The 23,741-nt window shown below is 37.6% G+C and overlaps 1 protein-coding gene across 9 annotated transcripts in view; it reads left to right on the forward strand.

Moving 5' to 3' along the window:
• The window catches only part of AUTS2 (activator of transcription and developmental regulator AUTS2), a 1,013,113-nt gene that overhangs the window by 430,458 nt on the left and 558,914 nt on the right, over window positions 1-23,741 (forward strand). For all 9 annotated transcript variants that reach the window (XM_045571222.1, XM_045571218.1, XM_045571221.1 and 6 more), the window contains exons 3-4: window positions 12,617-12,718; window positions 21,571-21,606. In XM_045571222.1, coding sequence (XP_045427178.1) covers window positions 12,617-12,718; window positions 21,571-21,606 — 138 coding nt within the window. The remainder of the gene's footprint in view (window positions 1-12,616; window positions 12,719-21,570; window positions 21,607-23,741) is intronic.

Raw genomic sequence — 23,741 nt, forward strand, 5'->3', positions numbered from 1 at the left:
TGGTAGAAGCTACAGTCTCGGATAGTTTTGCCAATCTGAGTCAAGTTAGCTGCCTCATTAAACAAACACTCACACCTTTTTAACTAACGGCTCCATGAGAGTTTCTGTTGTACACCAAAGGGCTAAGGTGGCGTGGGTTTTGGGGGGTAAACACCTAAGCAGAAAATTGGATCTGTTCTTCAATTGTAAATGTGTGTACATCAAAGCCATCATAAGAATAAATTTGAGTCTGATAGTGAAAATGGTTTCAGTATACATTGGCGAAATATCCTGCTGATTGCTGATTGAAAACAGTTGTTAATTCTCTACTTCACTAAATTCAGAGTGGAAAAACTTTCCTTAATAAAGAACAGATTGAGGAGATCCAAGACCTTACTGTGTGGGAATTAATGGCAGATGCATATACTGGTAGTTAAAATGTTTCATTAGATGTTAATGTCTTGCTGTGTTTTTAATTGTTCAGGAATTAGCCTCCAGAATATTAAAACCATCTGTTTGTTATCATGATGAAACAGAATGCTTAAATAGTTATTAATTTGTGATTCTGCTTTTTTTTTTTTTTTTTTTTTTTTTTTTTTGAGGGATAATCTGTAAAACTTTGATCTGTTCAGAGTTTAGGGAATTTGGAATGTGAAAGTGAAAAATAATTTAAAAACACACCAATGTCTCCAATAACTGAAGCTTTTTTTCCCTACCTGCTGTGCATATTTTCTGTGTATTGTTTTTCACATTTTTTAAAAAAGTAGGATTAGTTGACTTTTCTGTTTAAGATAGGATGAGAATGATCATAAAGCTGGTTTAATAGCTGATTTAAACTGCCAGTCCACCCTTATAACCTACTGATTATTTTAAATTCAATATCAAGATAGAATTTAGACATTTGGAGTGATAAAGGAAAAGTCTAATTTTAAATTCTAAGGAAACATTCTTTCTACTGTACTTACTAACTCTGTATAACCACCGAGGGCTACATCCTGTTTGCCTCTCTGCCTTTTGTGACTTTTCTCAGATTAGTCTTTTTCATCATTGGTTTCTCCATTTAAATATTGGGAAATACAATTTAATTTGCCAAGATTTTGCGATTCTTAGATATAACATAAAGATTGCTTATTTGTTTTGTATAGTAGGCTTACTCATTGATTTCTTTCTTGGGTACAAGAAGTCAGTGAGATATTTTGGGTGCCACTGAGAAAGAGCCAGGCACAAACCCTTCATTTTCTAGCCTTTGCCTCTGTGTTGACAGAGATCAGTGTGTTTCAATTCTTACCTTCAAAGAGAAAATCTCAGCTGTCATCTTACCTCTAGCTAGTTGCCAGATGTATAGATCTACAATGGAGGGACCTCGTCTACCTTTGCATGGGATCCCAATTTATGTTTCAATAGGCCTTCTCATCTCTGAGTTTAGCTAGGAAACATTGTCAAGTTCTGTTATTGTTATTATTATTATTATTATTAATTTATGAAAATCAGAAAAATCATGCCAAGAATTAGAAACTCTCTGTTTGAATCTTTCTGCATCTTGGAGTAATGCCATGTGTTTAGACTAAGAATATTTGATAATTGGAAAATTTGTGGTATTCTGTGCAAGGTGTCTTTCCCCACCTGCCCTTCTTTCAAAGGTGGATTATCCCACTCCCTAAGTCTATTTTGCCCAGGGTAAAATGGGAGAGGCTTCATAACTAAATCTTCTGGAGCCCAGTGAAAGTCACCTGCCCTAACAAACTAAGTAAGTTTATTGTAAAGTCTGAGTTTCTGATTCAGACTCCTCAGAGGCCAGGAAGATTATGCAAATAATCAATGCATGACAGTGTAGGATGTGGTAATTTTGCTGGAATGATACTACAATCACTTGGTGTAACTATAGAATTAATTCAGATAGTTCTCTTCAGTGAAGTGTGCACAAACTGGAGGTCATACAAACCATAATTTGCTGTTTGACCAAACAAGCTTATACCACCCATCTCCTAGAAAGTTCCTTCTCATTTAAATTGTACTTGGGAGGATTTATTTATTTCTATCGATTTCTTTTTTAAAAATATATTTTTATTGATTTCAGAGAGTGAGAAAGAGATAGAAACATCAATGATGAGAGAGAATCATTGATTGGCTGCCTCCCACACGCTACACACTGGGGATCCAGCCTGCTATCTGGGCATTTGCCCTTGACTGGAATCAAACTCAAGACCTTTCAGTCCTCAGGCCGATGGGCTATCTATTGAGCCAAACCAGCGAATGCCAGTTTGGTTTCTTTTATAAATGTTGTTGTTAATAATTAATCAGTGATAGAACAGGTGTTTAAACAACTCTGCCTTTGTGTGTGATGTGTCAGAAGGTTTTTGTTAGATTAATTTTTTAAAATAAGAAAATACTTTTAAAAGGCAAAATACATAGGATTTTTAAATGTTTCATATTATCCAAATTATTTAAAATTGGCAATCTCATCAGTAAGCGTGTATAATATGAAGAGAGCTATTAACGTCTCTTGCTAGTGGTTTTTGACCTTTTGCTGAACAGGTACTTTTAATATTTGCAAATGCCAGGAGGAAGATTTAGTAAACTAATTATATGCCACTTTTCATTTTATATTCCTATACCTATCTAAAATATATTAAATTACATATGATCACTGTTTCAAGAAGAAAACTAGCAATAGCACCTTTTGAAGAATAAGTAATCTCATGGGCCACAGGCTCACTAGTGTACATGCCACGCTTCATATTACCACTTAGCTTTGGAGCTCTTCCACTGGCCAATCCTAGAAAACTAGGTTTTTATTATCTAGTAGCCCCATTCTGTGGGACATTTTAAAGACTGACTTACATGCTGTAGACCGTAAAAATTAATGCATGATGATTAATTTAAAATACTTACTGAGCATCAAATAAATTCTAGGCACTGTTTTAGATTCTTCGGATATAATAGTGAGCAAAACATAAAAACCCTGATTCTCGTGTACCTTATCTAGTTGTGATGTCATCGAGGAGCAGGAGTTTGGAGGAGACAGGGAACAATTAAAAAAAGTAAGATAGATAGATAGGTATATATATATATATATATATATATATTACTTAGAAAGTGGTAAATAGAGGCAGGGTTACAACTGCAAACAGGATGATCAAGGAAGTCCTCACTGAGAAAGTGGCATTTAAATAAAGACCTAAAGAAGGGAGAGAGTGAGCCTGTGCCTTCTGGGGCCTGAACATTTCAGCAGAGGCTCTGAGGTGAGAGCATATCTGCCTTATTTGAGAAATATTGATGAGGTCAATGAAATTGTTATGGATGAACAAGGAAGAGAGGAGTAGAAAATGAGGCCAGAGAAATAACGGGGGAACCAGAGAGAGTGGGGCTTACCTTGTTAGATCATTCTAAACACATTGGTCTTCGCTCTGATGGCGATAGAAATCCCTGGAAGAAATGAGAAGAATAGGGCAATAATTGACTTACTGTATTACAGGAGCACTCTAGGCACTGGGAGAGATGCCTGGATATAGAGTGCAGGAACACAAGCAGGCAGATCAGATAGGAAGGTATTGTCATAACCAAGGCAGAAATAAGGGTAGCTTTGAGCAGGGTGGTAACTAGAAGGAAAGAATATATATATATATATTTGTCTAAGCAACTGAAAAGATAAAGTCGCTTTTAAGAACAAGTGGAAACATCAAGAATATTTCTTTAGTCAATTTATGTTTGTGATGCCCATTAGACATCTGATGTGAAATTAGAAAATGAAGTTGCATGTAAAAGATTGGAATTTTGGGAGGGGATAGGGGCTAAATATATAAATTAGGCATCATCAGGTATTATTTAAAAGCACGAAACGGGTTGAGATTATTAAGGGTAGTAAGTTCAGATAGAAAAAAAAAAGAGGAGGAAGGACTGAGCCCTGGGGAACTTAAGAGTTTGGAGGATACTGCAGACTCATCAGGAGACTGATAGGAGTAGCCAGAGAGGTCAGAGGAAGAGCAGAAGTGAAGCAAGTGCTTCAAGACTGACAGACTGACTACATGTGTCAGATGGATCACTTCAGTGCGACTGGCAGTGACCACTATGTCTACCATTTGGAGGTTGTTCAGGATTGCTACTGCCTTTAAAGCCAGACAATTGGCCTTCTGCCTTGGATGCTGCGATGGCCCCCTTAAGCGATGCCCCTTTGCAGATGGAAGAATTGAAAGAGCCAAGGACATTTGCCTACTTGAAGCTTACTACTCCCCTTCTACTGGTTATCTGGGACTTCACAATTCCTAGCCCAATTATTCTCAATCTGGCTTTTAGCATGTATTTCCTAAATCCATCCTCCTGAGAGACTGCACCACAGCCATATATATATATGCACCACATACATATATATATATATATATATATATATATACATACATATATATATATATATATATATATATATATATATATATATATATATATATATATATGCGTGTGTGTGTGTGTGTGTGTGTGTGTCTGAATTGGGGCACTGCCAGTGGGGGTTGGATAAAACAGGTGATGTAGATGGATCCTGGAGGTTGGGTGGGAGATTACCCCATGTGTAGGGGAGGCTTCTTGAGATATGGGACAGAACTGTACATGAGGATAGAACTGTAGAGCCTAGGGCTGGATCTTCTGCACTGGCACATACCATCAATGAACTTTAGGAATATAGAATTCTAAAGTAAAACCTGGTCTTCATTGTCATTATGAACATTTATTTAAGCAAGGTCAGAGGATGACATATTTCTCAACACTATATTAGTTTGATTTATAACTTATAACTATTTAGACATAAATTTGTGGGTTTCATACCCTTAGCTCTGCAAATGATTTTGATAGCTTGTTGTTGAGTTTGCCAGAGCAATTTCATGGCAGTGGGACAAAAGTCTCCTGGGACCAGGTTACACAGAGACTGTAGAGAAGAATTGGAGATGCTGAATAAAATATTTTCCAGACTTTTTTTTTCCGTGTGTGTGTGTGTGTGTGTGTGTGTGTGTGTGAAGGGAATGAAAGAAATGGAAAGGTAGCTGGTTTTCTTTGTTTTGTCTTGATTCATTATGTTCTCTTCTAAGTTGGGACCAATAATAGCCAGGATGTTTGCACCCTAAATAAAAGGATTATTTGTTTCCTAGGGTTGCTGTAACAAAAATATCACAGAGCTGGTGGCTTAGGAAACAGAAACTTATTTTCTATTAGTTCTAGAAACTAGAAGTCTTCAATCAAGGTACTTGCAGGTGTGTTTTCTCCTAGGGCCTCTCTCCTTGCCTTATAGTTAGCTGTCTTCTCAGTGTGTCCTCCTGTGGCCTTTTCTCTGTGCATGTGTATGTTTGTTGTCTTTCCCTTTGTCTCAATCTCTTTTTTTATGGACACTAGAGGCCTGGTGCACAAAATTCATGCACTGGAGGGGACCCTGTGCCTTCTCGCCATCTGGGTTCCCTTGCTTCTTACTGCCCGCCTGCTCACTGCTCCTTACAGCTCTGCTCTCTGTTCCTTAGCGCTGCCTCGGAGGCAGCATCTGCTCTCGCCAACCCCCCTCCCCTCCCCGAGTTAGACAGCTGTGGGCTCTGGGTGAGTTGTGCTCCCCCTGTGGGAGCACACTGGCCACCAGAGGGCAGCTCCTGCATGAGCATCTACCCCCTGGTGGTCAGTGCACATCATAGTGACTGGTCTTTCTGCCGTTCTGTCAATTTGCATATTAGGGTTTTATTATATAGGACAAGTCTGCTTGGATTAGGGCCAGGGCCCACTGTCATGGACTCATTTAAACTTAATTACCTTTTTAAAGTCCCATTTTCAAGAAAAGTCACATTCTGAAGAAATGGAAGTTAGGGTTTCTACATATGAATTTTGAGTGGGCACAATCCAGATTATAATAGGGATATCAAATATGCTAGAAATGAATTTTTGGGACCCATCCATCCCACTTAGGATGTCTGTAGCTTTTCAAAAAAAGTTGAATAGTGCTTGCTAAACCCATTTATTTCTGCTTTCCCGGAAGTAATGTAGCCTAATATGAAATAGTCACTAGTTGGTAATAAGTTTAGTGATATACAAGTTAAATGCTATGGACTGAATTGTGTCCACCCTGCCCCCACACCTCCCCAATTAAAATTTGTTTGTATGTGAAGTAAGGAAGCAATTAAGGTTAAATGCTGTAATTTCCTTCCTTACACTTCAAATGGCAGTGTTTTCATGTTAGAATGGGGAAAATAAAGGACATAAAGCATTCTAGATTTGAGGGTGATGGTTATTTTAAAAAATGACAGGCCATTAAAAAGTTTGAAAATGGGTTTTGTTTATAGAAAACTATAAAACTGAGGTTTGTGTATTTGTTATTTTTGTATATTTATCCTCTCTACCCAAATAATACTGTCTCAGAGTTTCCTTTTAATAATCAAATTATCATTATCAGAAGGTTAGAAACTATACCAAAGACATCAAACTTATTCCTTCATAGAATTATTTGTACATTCCATATGTAATTGTGTGTGAATTTGTGAGCCTATTTGAAAACAGATTTATCATGTCTTAGAAGTCCACCAACAAACCCAAGGAATGCCAAGCACCTTCTATTCTTCAGGCTTTTCTCTTTAATCTTGTTCTTGTACATTCTTTTCTCCTTAAGAGTGTCCCCCCTATGCTTTATCTTTTTTGGTAGAAAATCAAAAGTCAGGTACGTTATTAAACCTTTTGCCAACATAATTTAATATAGAAATCATCACTAAGTTGTAGATAGAGAAGTTTAGTTTTACATCAAGCATTGCTTTTTACATTTGCACTCTCTTCCCCTCACCTTATTAAGTTATGAAGAAATAGTATCATAATAGCAGCTTGGTCAACTCATAGAAGAGTTTTGATTCTCTTGATAAGCTGTAAAATAAGTTTTTCTATCTGGGTTGAGTTTGTCTATTGGAAAGATATCAAAGTTGGTCAGATTGTTCTTGATTGTCTTAATTGCTTCTTGTTTATGTTTGAGGCTATGTAATTAGATTGATTTTGGCTTATTCCCTCTTTATTTTTCTAACTTTCAGTTTTTCCTACTGCTGTGAAGTCCACTAAACTTCTTTAAATCTTGAATAATATGTAGGTGATTGACAAGTGGAAGTGCTTCAGTCCTTTGCATTTTTCAAACATATGACAGTCTTCAAGATATTATCTGTGCAATTCTTTAAGCATTTATTTGGAAATATCGCTCACACAGATAAATTGTACTCCCATAGTCCGGGCATATTTTTGAACCCTATCTTATATTACATTAATAAAACTTTCTGAATATCATTGGAGTCATTTTATGATACATTGATCTAGAGGCAATTTCTCCTTTTCTTACCTTTGTAAACTCACTGTGTTAGGTAGGATCCCAAGGAGGCTCTCAAGACACTTGCCCCTGTTTACCCTATGAGTAGGTTTTATATGGCACTGTTGACTTGACGAAATTAAACTGATGGGATCCATTGTTTTTTTAAAAATAAACTGCTTTATTGATATATAAGTTACATCCCATAAAATCCATTCAGTATAAATGTACAATTTAATGAATTTATTTAATGAATTTAATTAATATAAGTAAATTTAGGAGTTATGCAACCATCATCATACTCCAGTTTCAGAACTTTGCCATCACTTCAAAAAGCTCCCTGATGCCCACTTGCAAATTAATGGACTCATATTTTTGTGAAAAATTCTGTTAGGTTTTATTATTAAGTTTAATTGATTATATTTCATCATATTTTAGCAATTATTTTAATTAAGAATATTATTCCATATTTCCCTTTTTTGTTTTCAGATTTGGACATAGACTAGGTTTGCATATTTTTCTTTCACATGATCTGAATCAAATTTTGTTAAATTTTCTTTAAATTTTTAAACTATTTGATTATTATTTTGACAGTACCAAAGAATAATGTTTATCGCTATAATTTAGAATTGAGTCTATTATATTTTATATATAAGTGTGTCTTGTTATATTATCACATTATTACATAATGATATATTATTTTCATCTTTGATGTTGCTTTTTATCTCTTTTTATACTTAGGTTTCTACAAAGTCTCTCTCTTATCTTCGTAGGTTTTGCTCCCAATTTTACTCTACTTTATTAATTATATATTTTCATTTTTAATTCATTATGTTATTTTTATTTTTATAATCTTCCTTTACTTTTTGTTATTGTTGTTTTTTTTTTCCTTATTTCTTAATGTTCTTTTTAATCTCTATAATTAGGTTATTTCTGTTAGTTTTCATTTAATGGAAAATACACGAGTTAGTCTGAGACAGGATTTATGCTGCTTTGAGGAACCAAAACTGTGGAATGCTCTTCTGCATTGCACTGCATAATTGGATGATCTTCTGTATTACACTGCATAATTTACATCCTCCCCCAGGAGTTCCAGGCATAGATATCGTCTCTACGTACTTTATTCTCCTATAAATTTTGCTTGAAGGGTTAATGACACCTGCTGAGCAGCTAGCAGCTTGTTGGAACTCTCCATACTCAAGCTGAAAAGAATGATCATAGCCTGGCTCACAAATCTTGGCAGATGTGTGCAGAATTGCTCTACCTTTTACTCAGTCCAGGGAGATGAGACTTTGTTATATGTTCATTAGCAGTGATAAAACCATGGATCGTTATTTTCCTAATTAGCCATTAATAACAGTTAAGTCTGTAACGAGATCACAGTTTAAGAGTGTGGAGAATATACTGTTGACAGTGAAATCTAATGAAAAACGAAATGGCTTCTTACATTTTATAAAAGATATTAATCTTATCGATATAATTACTGCCACTCATGCCAGACAATAGTGTCATTTCATTTTGTCTCGTTTGTTTTAATACTGGTGACTGAAATATATACTTCTCTGATGGGAAGAAAGTTCTGGAACTAGAGAGTGAATTTTTAAATAAACGGGGTGCTGAAGTATTTATAGGCTGATAGTAAGAAAACTCACTGCATCAGTTAGAGCAGACACTTCTTATAACAGAGCCGCCATCGATGCTAGGACAAATCAATGTAAGCAGATTGATTTTTCTTAGGTCTTTAAATGTTTAAGCCAGTACCTGGCCTTTGTAATGTCTCTTGGTTGTAGGAAATAGCTGGGAATTTCAGATGAAGGATTACAACTTTTGAGTTAGTTATGCTACCCCAAATGATCAGTGCATGTGGGTGAAAATGCCAGTTTTAAATGTATTCATGGGCTTAAGAATGAATACTTCTTCTGCCTTATATTGTGTGGTTTAGCTTTAGTACTTACTGTAGTCAGTCCATTTCTTTGAAATATTGAGCTGTCTGACAGTTTAAAATCCTAAGTATCCTTTAAACTTGAGCCTGGCTTTGGAGGAAAAAGGGGTAGTGTGGAGGTGGATTTTATGTAAGACTCTCCCAAGAAAATTCACTGAAGTGCTTTTGCTGACAGGGCACAGGGAAGACTAGCAAACTGCTTCATCTCAGTCTTCCTTGAGTTTTGCCCTTAGCCCAGATCAACGTTTAGTCAGATAATTTATGTCAAGTCCACTGGAGTCTCTTGTTTGGCCTTATATCATTTTCCTTCCATGCAAAAACATGGAAAAGATCCATATGCAAAGTCCACATTTTGCTAAGCTAGGTAGATATTAGGAAAAGTCTTCACACCCTGATACTCTTTATTCCTTGGATCTTTATTTTTCATCTTAGTTGGAAAACTGAGTTTTTATAAACATCTCTTGATCAGATATCACCTTATAAGTGTCCTTTCTTTGTGAATGCATCCAAGTACTAAAGATGTATTTAAAAATATATCCTATAGCAATGGTTCTCAACCTTTCTAATGCTGAGACTCTTTAATACAGTTCCTCATGTTGTGGTGACCCCCAACCATAAAATTATTTTTGTTGCTACTTCATAACTGTAATTTTGCTACTGTTAATGAATTGTAATGTAAATATCTGTGTTTTCCCATGGTCTTAGGCAGCCCTGCTAGCGATCCATAGGTTGAGAACCACTGCTTGCTCTGGCCTCTGCCTTCCACCTTCCCTAGAGCAGCCCTGTCCTCCTCTTCATAGCAAGCATCTCGCCCTGTCCAGCCACTCTGAGCCTGCATATGCAAATTAACCCACCATCTTTGTTGGGTTAATTTGGATACTTCTGAGTGGCTGGTGGGCATTGCAGGGTTACAGTCAATTTGCTTATTTCTCTTTTAATTAGTGTAGAAATTATGCTAACTAACTGTGAGGGCATATATTAAAAAATGAATTTATAAGGAAAGATTTCTTCAAAGACCGTGATGGAGGATATACTACCTATGAGCTTTAAAAAAATCTTGGCCTGAAAGGGACAGAAAATGTGAGGATGAGCATGACAGAAAACTGGTGTGAAAAAGTGGAGAGCAGAATGGACATGACATGCTCAAGAAAGTGAGAGAAAGTGATGCTCATTTTAGAAAAATCTCCTTTTATTATAAGTATAAAAATGAATACTTGAAAAGAATGACAATATTCTGAACTTTTATTCCATAGTAATAAGGCTTATAGAGCTTGCATCTGGATTAACTGAGAATTAGCAAATTTAGCAATAATTTAGGAGGAAACGAAATACTTAAAGGCTGAGGAAGATACAAAGTAGAATTAGTATCACTTTGGGATTCCATTAGAGAAGACTTCTGGAGAATGATGTTTAGAAGGAAATGATAAAAATGGATTTGTAGAGCCCTGGCTGGAATTGCTTGGCGATTAGAGCATTGTCCCATGCACCAAAGGTTTGCAGGTTCAATTCCCAGTCAGGGCATATATCCAGGGTGCAGGTTCAAACCTTGGTTGGGGCCCATGTGTGAGGCAGCTGATTGATGTTTCTATCTCACATTGACATTTCTCTCTCCCTCTTCCTTTCTCTCTCTCTAGAACCAATGAGAAAAAAACAAAACAAACAAACAAACAAAAAAACCATGTCCTGGGTGAGGATTTTTTGAAAAAGTGAATTTGTAGAAAGTTTGAAATCTCTGAAGAATGCTCTACATAGTGGGAATCTAGAAATATATAATTAGATGGTATGATCAAAAATGGTGTCTGGCTCTGTTGGTGTGGCTCAGTGGTTGCGCACTGACCATGAACCAAGAGGTCACCAGTGAATTTCTGGTCAGGGCACATGCCTAGGTTGCAGGCTCAATCCCCAATAGGGGATGTGCAGGAGGTAGCCAATAGATGTTTCTTTCTCATTGATGTTTCTATCTCTATTTATCTACCTTTCTCTCAAAAAATCAATCAAAACATATTTTTAAAAAGTGGGGTCTACACTTCAGTTTTTAAAGAATCACATTAAAGATATAGAAATGTAATAGAGATTCATTATCCATTAATCTTGTTCATATTATTCGTTGGCCCCAGAGCCATATGAAAACCTTCAGGTAAACATTTTGCTACCTGTTATCTGTTCTGCTCTCAGAAGTTCCCTTCTTCCCAGGGGGAAACAAAAAGGGGGGGGGATTTTTGCTTTGAGACTATCCATGTTCTGGTCCATGCACCCCTTTTTAAGATTCCTTTGAATTTTCTCCCCAAATATTTCTTCTCATTCTGTTTCTGAGAAGACCCTAATCATTTCCTGGCAAGTAGCTTTCCCTGCCTTTGTTTTCTGCCTTCTCCCACCAGGATTGTCTTTTTTCCTCTCAGCCAAATGAGCTCAATCCTCTTTCAAAATCCACGGCTTCAAAAATCACTCTCCTTGGGAGGTCACTGGCTAATTTTTGGTTTTCATTTAGCAAGTATTTTTTTGTGTTGTTATACTTACGATACATGTTTTGCACTTTGTTTCATTGCCTAGGATGAGCACATTGTAAAAGGGCTGTGTCTTGTAACCTTCATCAAATTGCTTGGGATTTCTGCAAATTTGGTTGGTGATGACATCATAGACTGATCTTCTATATGTGTGTGACTCATTTATTGGAAAACTAGAACTGCATTAATGTGTAGATACTTTTTTGTTTGTTCATCACCATATCTCTAATGCTTACTATCAGGCCCAGTTGTGGACTTAATACCTATTTGTTGAATGAGTGCTGGCTTAATTTTCTTTAAACTGTATGCCTTAATCTGGGACTTTTAAATATCGGGCAGGACACCTCCAGAATGTTGTCTCAACAAACGGGATTATTAAGTGTTTTCCCAATGGTTAAGGATAGCACCCAGCTTCTCATCATTTTCTCCCTGTAAGAAAGCCTTAGTTTTTCTCCTGTTCTGTTATTTATTAGAAGAGGACAGAAGAAATAAGGCGGGAAATTATAGGTGGTGTAATCTGGCTTTAGCTTATTCAATGTTCTGGGTCTTTTTATTTTTGACCACTAATCACCATGAAACAGAGGTAATTTTTTAGGGAAGATTACTTTCTAAGCTTTATGGACCTTTGTTAGACTTTTCAAGTGTTTGTTTGAGGCTTGCTCACTCCTTTATCCACATCAGCATTCTATGGTAAATGTTTTGCTTATCCTACCTTCTGTGTTTCTCTCTATGGCAACTTGCCTGACAGTATTCAGAAACTAGAAGAATGTGTAAGATCAAGACGTAAAGTTATTCACTTCTGAGGAGGCTACGGACAGAGGCGAAGCAACCATCCTGTGAGGGGAGAACGCTGACTCTTTTCTTGTTTCTGTTTTCTTTTGTCTTTAGCTCAAGCCAGGACAGAACAGCTGCAGGGACAGTGACAGTGAAAGCGCCAGTGGAGAATCCAAAGGTTTCCACCGGAGCAGCTCTCGGGAAAGACTCAGCGATGTAAGTATTTAAAAATAAATCAAATAAAACCACCAAACCTTTCATCCCTTGGGTAAAGTCTCAACTCCCAACACTTCACTTCATATCACTTTGTATATCCAAGCATAAGTTCACCCTTCCTTCATGTACACATGGTTGAGCCTTGGTCATTCCATTTTCTAGTTTGACCTAAAATGGGTTTTAACAAAATGTAAGGTAGGGGGGAGTATTTGTCACCTTAGAAAGGCAGGAATTTCAGTTCCTTCTCTTGCCAAGTAATTGGCTTGTTAGTCATCCCTTCCAGCAGAAATAAAATCAGAGAAAGGGATTATTACCATTCTCATGGGTGAAGAAATTACAAATAGCCCATAGTTAAATGATGTCATCTCCCTGCTGTAGCACTGCCTGTTTCTAGGTGAGAAGCCCTTGTGAGAACACACCATGCCTCGTGAAGGGTCTGTCAGCTCTCCATCCTCCTCCCGTCCAAGGGGCCTGATCCCCCTGTACCACTGCCCAGCACCACCTGGCCCTCTTTGAACACTATGGACTTCTTCCCAACATGTCATATAACAGGATTCTTAACCCATATTTGTCCCTGAGAGCAACACTTGGAAACTTTCTTGTAAAATAGATCAAGTAGGTAGGAAATTTTATTATTGATACCACCACAGGAACGTTAAGTGAAGTAATACCCTTAAGAAGACAGCAATTCTGTCTCTGAGTTTCAAGAAGAAGCAAAGTTGGGATGTATAATAGGAGCAGATCCCATTGCCTCTTGTCTTCTTCTTGTTTACGCTCCAAAGCAGTTTCTTCATTATGGAGTATAAGACGATTAGTGTATTTAGTGATAGTACATATTTATTTTTTGTCTGAAAATGAAATTAAACTTTGCTAATACCCAATTTAATAAACATGGAGTAGTTTGTTTCTGTAACTTATAAACATTTTAGGAATGTGCTCAAAACTTTTTACTGAGAAGTGTTCATAAGCATTGAAAGGTTGAAGACCATTGTAGCACATTGAGTCTTTCTTATAAAAATCTCCCATCTACTTCTCCATCAGCGGAGGTGGACAACTACAAAAATCCGGGTGATAGCTGATGCGTGTAACATTGAATTCTTACAAGAATTAAGTGGAATAAACAAAGTGTAATTATTTATCTTGTATTCTTAATATCTTAATTATAGATATTCTCCTCCCCTTTTAATATTGAATAATGTCAATTCACTCAGTCTTTGCTATGAGTATGAGTGGATAAGAATATTTCTTTGTGTGTTTATATTTCATTAATTTTGTGATAGCACTATAAATTAAATTAATAAAACTATAACAACATATTCTTACCTATATTGTTAACAACAATACTTAATACTCAAGGAGCTGTTCTTCTGAGATTTTTCTTTTTTTTATATATTTTTATTGATTTCAGAGAGAGGAGAGAGAGAGAGAGAGAGATACAAACTTCAATGATGAAAGAGAATCATTTATCAGATGTCTCCTACATGCTCCCCACCAGGGATTGAGCCTGTAAACCAGGCATGTGCCCTTGACTTTAACTGATCCTGGGACCCTTCAGTCCGCAGGCCGACACTCTATCCTCTGAGCCAAACCAGCTGGAGCTAAGATTTTCTTTTTAAATATAAGATCTTATTGACACTGGAAGTTTTTACAGGATTAGTTAGTAAACACAGTTTCATCATAGAGCAGAGAAATGAAAGCCACATTAGATCAGTAGACAAGAGCATAGTATTACACAGTCATTGAGATCTTTTGACTCAGTGCTCTGAGGGCAGAAATGTATTTAATACTTTCTAAGTGTTCAAAACTTTGAAGGAATTGAAACATTCCAGAGAATTGTGAAAAGGGACTGAATTCTCATAAGGCTTGTGCTAAACAGTTCTCTAGTGTGACTGTCCTGTGTAGTCTTTTAGTCCATTTACCCTGAACACAGTTGATTATTTCTTTGTTTTCTTCCCAGTTTTGGGAGTTTTATTGACTTATCTATCCCACCATGCCATATTTCATTCATCGATGCAAGCATCTAGCCTATCCTTTCTTCTTCCTACCCTCTCCCCAAACCTTTATGGAAGTTTTGCTAGCCACTGTAAGGAAGAAACAGAACAGGCAATACCATAAATGACTGTCTTTGTAATTTACGAAAAATATCTAATCCAGACCTTTAAAGGATTTTCAATATATATTTTTTTATTTTCGATATTTTGTTTCTCCTTTTTTTTTTTTTTTGCCATATTTCCCTCCTAAAAGCTAATGTATACCTTTTCCTTTCCTATACCATATATGTATGTGTTTTCTTAGAACTGTCAGTGTTTTGATTGTCCAGAAATCTTTAACGGTACCTTTTTGGTGACAAGTATAATTCTGGGCACTTGAGGTTGAGTGGTGAACAAGCCTCAAGTCACATCCATTGTGAAGTTTGAAGGAGGCAAAAACACACCTGTGAGCAAACAACAAAATTATTTTTGATATAATGCATTTAATGAGGTAAAACAGTGATGAAAGGTGGAAGGGTACATGTTGCTGTTTTAACTAGGGAGATTGGATTAGTCCTTTCTGTGTAGGTGACATTGAGCTGAAGCCTGAATGAAGAAAAGCCTGAGCAGCCTTGTGAAGATCTGAGGGAAAAGCACACCAGGCAATGAGAAGAGCAAGCTCAAGGCCCTAAGCCAAAGCAAGCATGACATGTTTGAGAGAAAGAAAGGGCTGGTTGGCTCTAGTGTGGTGAATAAACACAGGGGCTGATCACATACTTACTCTCCACTGTGAGGGGAGAAACAGATACTGGCTACACCAGCAGTAAGTGTCTTTATATTTAAGAAAATAATCCAATCCTGACCTGAGAAGGACTGCTGATATTCTGTTTCCCCTGCTAGCCTATGGTAAGAAGGCTAGGTATTATATTACATTAGATTGTAATGAGTGACCACAAAGTGAGAGGTTTAAAACAAAAGAAATAGATTATCTCGGTTTTCAGGGTAAGAAGTCCAAAACGAAGGTGTGTGCAGGTCTGTGATTGCAGCTGAAGCCTTTGGAGAAGAATCCTTCCCTTCCTCTCGAGCTGCTGGTGGCTCTTCCGGTCTCAGTGTTCCCGGCTTTTAACTCCATCAGTCCAGTGTCTGCCTCTGACTTCTCATGGCCTCTGTCTGTCTGTCTGTCTGTAGCTTTGTGTGCCTTTCCCTCTTCTAGAGGACCAACAGTCATTGGATCTAGGGCCCACCTTAATCCAGTGTGACTTCATCTTTTAAAGACTCTATTTCTTTTTTTTTTTCTTTTTTTAAAATATATTTTATTGATTTTTTTTTTACAGAGAAGAAGAGACAAGGGGAGGGAGGGGATAGAGAGCTAGAAACATCAATGAGAGAGAAACGTAGATTAGCTGCCTCCTGCACACCCCCCACTGGGGATGTGCCCGCAACCAAGGTACATGTCCCTGACCAGAATCGAAGCTGGGACCCTTCAGGCTGCAGGCCAATGCTCTATCCACTGAGCCAAACCGGTCAGGACTAAAGACCCTATTTCTAAACAAGGTCATTCTATGGGTCAGGGCTCTCAATAGAAACAGAGCTAATAGAATGTATGGGCATATACAGTGATGGAGGCTGACAATCTCAAGATCCAGGAGAGCTGGTGGTTAGTTCCAGTCAAAAGGCCTAAGTGCTTGAGACCCAGGAAGAGTCAGTGTTTCTTCCAGTTTGTGCTGAAAGCAGGAAAACACTGTTGTTGCAGCTAGAGGACAATCAGACAGAGGGAATTCCCTTCTAGTCTGAGGATGATTTTTGTTTGTTTGTTTTATTAAAGTAAAGACCATACACATTAGGGAGGGGGCAGTATGCTTTATTCAGTCTTCCTATTTAAATGTTAAGCTCACCCAAAAAAAACGTCCTCACTGTGACACCCAGAATAGTTTGACCAAATATCATGATAGCCTCTGGAAGACATTAAAAGGAATGTTGTTATAATTGTTACTTTAAAATGTTTGCTTTGGTTTTTATATGAAAAACTGCAGATAAAGAATTAAGTTAAAAAAAAAAAAAAAAAGCCACAAGGTTGTTGGGTGTAGTTGAGAGCTGGTGATAGCTCGGAATGGGCTATAGCCGAGGGTTGGAAAATGGAAGGTGGAAGTGACCATATTCATTATACCTGATGCTTGTTTTCAAGTTGTTGTCCTTTTTCCATTTTTACTTGAATTTTCCTAGTAGCTCATTTCCCCAATTCAAATACACTATTTTGCATCTTTATCATCTATTAGTAATTGTATCCCCAAGATACATTTCTTAGGATTAAGATTTCAGGTTCTATTAATTGCCGTTGTTTCCTAAAACACTACAGGAAATCCATAAATGAGCTTGTTTCCTGACCTTTGCAAGAAATATGCTTGGCCAAGATCCTTATGCTTCTTATTCCCAAGAGAGAAAAGCATTAACATGGAGGTGGGTAGGCAGGAATGTCAGACACAATTGGTGATTTGGAACAATTTTAAATATTCTATTTAAATTAGCCCTAGGGTCAGAGCACGCATCTCATCTCCGGGTAGAGCACACATCCATTTCATACACAGGGAGCTGTAATAGTAGCCATGGCCTCTCTGTGTAGCTCTCTAATGAATGGAGCACATCTATTTTAGATGGATAATCAATTTTGAAATCCCTTGTTGTAGGTAAGCTGTTAACACAGAAATGTTAACTTCATGACTTTAATGAGTAGCTTCAAGGATAGCTTAGTGACAGAGATGGAGAGAAAGTCAGGTGGGGGGCAGTGAGAAAGAGTAGAATGAGCATTTAATGAATATCCACTTGCAGACTTGAATGTCAGCAGCAACATTCTCCCTCCTGGAAAATGTCTTTCAACAGTGCATCCTATTACAATTCCTGCAGCTCATGGTAGCTTGGAGATTGAACCAGACAGAGTGTGTTTGTAAGAAAGATCTACTTTGCCACATAATGAGATCGAGGTATGTAATTTGCAGAGATAGCTACAGCAGTAGTCAAATTGGTAAAAAAAACAAAAAACAAAACAAAACAAAAAAAAACAAAACCAAAACCCAAAACAAACAAAAAAACACATAGCAGAATGAAAAAGCATGTTAAACAGAAGATGGCTTATAATAAGCCCAGAAATCGCATATCACGCAGTCAGCTAGCTGGCATTTTCTGATATTCTCGTCTTCTCATGCAAACTGCTAAATTCTTTCTCCTACTCTATTTTCTCAGTCTCTCTATATCTCTAATTTCTACCTACTGCATTTAAAATATGAATGAATTGGCAAGTCTGCCACTTGAAGAAATATGAACGAAGGAAATATTTGCCTAAACATGAATGTGTGCTATTATTTCAGATGTCGTCGTATGCCTTTGTTTGTTGCATTTTTAAAAACAAGTCCCTTTTCAAGCCTCAGTTTGATTCATAGCTTTTCTGGATATTTTTGCTGTATAGTTTGGACATTTTGTAAGAAAAATGGAAGACCCCTCCTCTCATTAGAAATTGTTGAAATCAACTTATTTCATCAAATGGTTCAGTGGTCAGGGTTAGGCCTTTAGGTCTTAGTGTCTGTCTTTTCTCTAACATGAAAAAGCAGTACCAATCCCTAAATGCACATCGGTAAGTTTATATAACTAAGGTAATACCTTTCAAATAAAAAAGCATTTATAAGCATTGCACTTTTGTATCATAATCTGTTGTTGCCCATGATTTATGGTATCCATGGAATATCTGACTTGGTCTAATGTTACTGCTAACAAATATTTGCAGCTATATATGGATACAGACTTAGATTTAGGCATACATGACCAAGACTCTTCTGGGCCTTTTGGATAGCAAGGCCTTGGGGATGTGATGTGTGTGCTCAAAGGTCAGTGAAACAGACGCCTACCCTATTGCTGGTCTCCGAACTTGTCACCTGTATCTGAAGGCGGAGATCCTTTTAGCTCCAAGAGGTGGTGCCATACTGAATACAAAGCCATAGTCATATACTTGGGAAAGTAGAACTGGACAAGGAGTAGTCTCTATATTTCAGAGATGTTTCTGTTCAGATTCATTTAGCTATGATTGAAGGGAGCTGGAAGGTGGCCAAGAAAAACATGGTGGGGAAGGACGGAAGAGAGGAGGAAATGTCAGTATCATGGATATTTGGCAAACTAAACCCAGGAGAATTTTTCCACGAAGTTTTCTGCCAGGTCCAGAAATCACAACTTAATACCACAAATCTTTTCCTATTAAAGAAAAAGTGAGGACAGTGGGTTGGAAAATGTGGGTAGCCTCTGATTCTAAGGTTTGGATGCTTTCTAGCAAGCCCCACAACTCCAGTGGACCTGTAACATACACGAGGGTCTAGTATCTGTGTTTATGTGTCTGACGTGTTTGTGTGTGCAGGGGGGGGGGGGCAGTAGGGTTGTTATAAGGCAGGGTCCTTAAATGCTTTGTTGCATTATGTTAATTCCTCGGCAGTGCAATCAAATTCATGTCGTAATTAAAGCTGTCAGTTGGAAGGCAAGCCAATCACCATGAAAACACAGCATAACAAATGAAGTGAAATGATTCTGCGTGTAGCTATACAATGCTTCGCCAGGCATGAAATTAAATAAGTAATTTGATGTTGACATCAGAAATTGAAATGATACCCACTGTTCCCTCATTCAGTCAGACCTGCATAAACAATAGCCAGAACAAATATGCACAACAAAGCCCTCTCCTCCACCCAGCTCCCTGAGTAATGTACAATATATATGCAAAGCGAGTATAACAGAGCTTCCTGAGACCTGAAGTATGTAATTTTCTTTGGTATACAAGAAGATGATTTGTGTGTGTGTGTGTGTGTGTGTGGGAGGGTGGGGAGGTGGGTTTGGAAGGGTACTTTTTCTGAGATAAAATAATATTTGCAGGAAGAAAAAAAAAAAACACCCTGAAATAAACAAATGCCATGTTTTCTTTGAGTGATTCTTCCTAAAATGATTTTGCCTCCCAGGGCCATGTCTCCAGGCTGGTGGAGACCTAGCCTGGTTTTTCCTTTCCTCTGCTCCATGGAAGGCTCTGGGTGCTGAAAGCAGGTGATGCTGTAACATGGCTAATCACTGCTGTAGAAGCCGTCTCCATGACTACTGTGGCTCTCCCTATGTACCATTTATGGGATCAAGAATGCAGCAGGATTTTTTTTTTTTAAAGCAAGGCCAATGTGCAAGATCACACACCTGCCATCTGTTATTCCCCTGAGCTGGTCTGGAACACGGAAGTGAAGAAAGTTTGGCTTTGGGAGCTGCACTTAGGAATGCTCTGGGGCATATTATCTTTGTTTGATCCTAATGCTCTTTGTACTTACAGTGCTGTATTTCCTTCTCAGAAACAGCTTAAGATGAAGAAGAAACACATCTGTATTTTTGCAGATACTGAATTCATCGTTTCCCCCCATTTGCAATACATTCTTTCATTTCTATGTACATTAATTCAACAAATACTTTTTAAAAATGCATCTCCATTGTGCTAAGCTCTGGGGAAGCAATTATGAGTAAGCCAGATGATATCTGCTTCCCATGGTTTGCAGAGCAGGCATAGGACAATTAGGTGAGGAACTACAGGAGAATGGAGCAACTAATCCAGCAGGTCACTCTGGGGAAGGCGTAACACCCAACCCAAGCTAGTCAGGGAGAAGGCCTTGCTTCTGGGAGGATCCTTAGCTGGGATCTGAAGACTACCTAAGCATTAGCATTCTTTTTGTTTCAAGCTTACTTGGGACCTCTGTTCAGATAGAAGATACTAAAAATTAAAGGAATATTTTTTGTGTTAATCCTCACCCTAGGATATTTTTCCATTGTTTTTTTGTTGTTTGTTTGTTTTGTTTTTTGTGAAAGTGAAAGAAAGAGAGAGAGAAGAGAGAGGCAGACAGACAGACATGGATTGGTTACCTCCTGCATGTGCCCCAGGGACTGGGGATCTAACTTGCAATGGAGGTACTTGCCCTTGACCTGGAATTCAACCTAAGACCCTTAAGTGCTAGGACCGATGCTCTCACCCTGAGCTATACCTGCCAGGATAAAATGAAAGAATTTTACTGTGATTTTTTTGGGGGTGGGGGAGAAGGAGGGGTAAGGACAAACATACAAGAAAGAATCACAGGCAAGTCTAAAACAAAACAAGTTCTTTGTATGGTCTCCTTCCCCAAAGCAGTGATGCCCTTAGTTACCTTTTAGAATTACTGCCTTGTAGTTTCCAAGTGTCAGACTATGGGAGCCTACAGCCTTGAGAAAAATGGTGCGTTTTACTGCTTGCCTTTACCCACACATTCTTTGCATTTCAGTCTACTAATTATGTTTACAAAATGTCTCCTTTTTGAAAAGCTCTCTGTGTGTACTAACTGGTGCCTTCAGGGAATAAACTGGCAAGTAGGTCACGCACTGGAAAAGTCATCCAGACCCACTGGGCTTTTTATTTTCAAGTCAGTCTGGGCTTTTTCCTCTCGCCTGCCCCTTTGCGGCCACAAAACTGAGTAGCTTGAGACCAGGGCATTGAATGTCATCAAGTCAGGGAGGCAGGCCGATGTGTGTCTGTTTAGTCTCAGCGCAGGGCGAAATGCCATCATTAATTCATTACCCAGCTGCCTGTCAAATAAATTGGCAATTACGTCCACCGCAGAAGCTTGGAATTCAGTAAATAGCACGTTAGCATCTCTGAGTTGTTGAGAGATGTAAAGGGGGAAATTAAGCAACACGGTGTTTGTATCGGGAGCAGATGACAAGGGGCCGCGTTCGCTGGTGGTGTGATGCGGTGATGAAAAGCCCTGCAAAGGGCTGGTAATGAGCTGTGTGGATTGGAATGTGTTAAAAACCATTGCTGATTTTCCACTTTGTCTTTATGCTTTATTGCAGAGTTCAGCTCCTTCCAGTTTGGGAACAGGCTACTTCGTAAGTTTATCTCAACTTTCACATGTGTGCCTTCCCTTGGCATTGATTTACTTCCGTAATGTATGCTCATTAGGATGTGGGGGGGGGGGAGGGGATCCTAAGAAATTCCCTCTCAGTCCTAAAGTGCAGACGAAGTGCAGACGGATATGCATCCTTTTATTAAGGATTGTTTTATTTTTAAAATAAGTGACTTGCTGGGCCCTTGGGGCCATTGGTCAGTCTGAGTTGTCTGTCTGGTTCCTAGCGGGTGGCACGTTGGCCCCTTACCTGGCAGCAGAAATGGAACAAAGAAAGCTGACTGGCTCATGCCACCTCTCCCACATGATTGTTTTATAGTGAGAGGTATCTTATGGAGAATGGAATTTATATTATGTACTGAAGTTTTCAATTTCAAAATCTCTTGAAGAACTTAACCATACATACAGTGAATTGCCTTTAAAAAAATTTCTTTTATAAGAGGTGGTGTTTTAATGGATGTATTACCTCACAGTCTAAGTAGGTGACCTTTAAATTTCCTTTCAGCAATCATTACACTTCTCATTTTTAGCAAATGTAGCTGTATTATTTTATTTCTAGATTTTACTCCCATCTTTTCGGAGGGTGGGATGGTGACATAATTCAGGTATTGTCACAATATTTCTCATAACTGGGCACTGCATTTCATTTATTTATAGCAAAATTACCCTGTATGGATTCAGCAATCCTTTATTAAATATAAGTAGAAAAGAATTACAAATGAGTATTATTTACACAACTAGACAGCCTGCCAGTGTGGAGGTTGGTTGTGGTGTTTAAAGGAATCTGATTTGTGATCTGAATGATGAACACTGATACTCTAATGCCAACTAGCATTTTCTGAGAAAATAACAGAATCATGAAAATAAAGTGGAAAATAATTATTGATTCTGTTTAGTTGCCTTTACATTTCTTCCCTATAAAATGCTAATTACTCTGATTTTCTTTGCCCAGGCATTTTTTTTTCATATATTCATGTAAAGTATGTGAAATCCAACATTATATCACTGAAAATAATTCTTTTTCAAGCTTAGCAGAAGTAATATTTTCTAAATGTTGGTTTTTTTGGTATTACTCTACGGTAGCAGAAAAAGAATAAAGATTTTCGGGTACCTGCTTAATACAGTCCACACACTTGCCCTTGTTCCTTATTGTGACTGAATATTCATGCTTGCAAAGGGGAACAGGATGCTTCAATAGTGGAAATAACAGAAGTAACACCATCTGCCATCTCTTCACACCAGGCTGGATGTGGGTTGAGTTGCTCCAAGTAAAATCTGGAGACTGCCAATGTCTGTTCTCTTTCCAAAAGCTAAATTCTCCCTCTATGCTTTCTTCAGCAGATCAAGGCCAAAGCCACTAACCTAGCCCTTGATAACTTCTAGTCTGAATTTCTATATTAAACTTTTGTCAGTATGATCACCCTGAAAAAAGAAAGGCATCTCTAGAAACATAAGTAATTTTTATACTTTTTGTCACTTTTTTTCTCTCTGATTCTAGAAATGTTTATTTTTATTAGTTAACAATATGAGTAAAGGATCTGCACTTATGAATATAAAATAGTTTTTGCACTTACACAATGTTGGATGACTATAAAAGTTTTTCCTTATTTTGGTAAATTTTTTCTTAGTATTTTATAAAAAAAATTTGTAGTAATATTAACTTAGATGGAGAAGATACATACCAATTGTATGTTCAGCTCTCTATTTTGGCAAAAATGCTCTACTTAGAATAAGTTTCCGATAGTGTGGTTATTATATTATCAATGTGCAAAATCAATTGATATCATTGCCAAGTCCTCATCAAAAAGTGTCTTCTGTTTCAGTTTTGATTCCAACACAATCACATGTACTATTTAATTTCAGGTACTAACTTCAACATTGCTGCATTTCACATTTTTAAGTGGAAATAATATATTCACAACTTATAGTAGTTTAGTACCAACATATTTGCACTGTGCCTTATGATCTTTATATCATGATAGTCTTTACTTATGTCAGCATCTGGTAAGTAAAATAGTGATATTTTTACTCTGACCTTGATCCTCTTCAGCATATTTTTGAACTGTGACGGGGGCAAATCAACTGCAGAGTCAATGATCTATTAATGCAATTGAACCA

Source organism: Pipistrellus kuhlii, unplaced genomic scaffold, assembly GCF_014108245.1.
Source record: "Pipistrellus kuhlii isolate mPipKuh1 unplaced genomic scaffold, mPipKuh1.p scaffold_m20_p_4, whole genome shotgun sequence".
Taxonomy (NCBI): Eukaryota; Metazoa; Chordata; class Mammalia; order Chiroptera; family Vespertilionidae; genus Pipistrellus; species Pipistrellus kuhlii.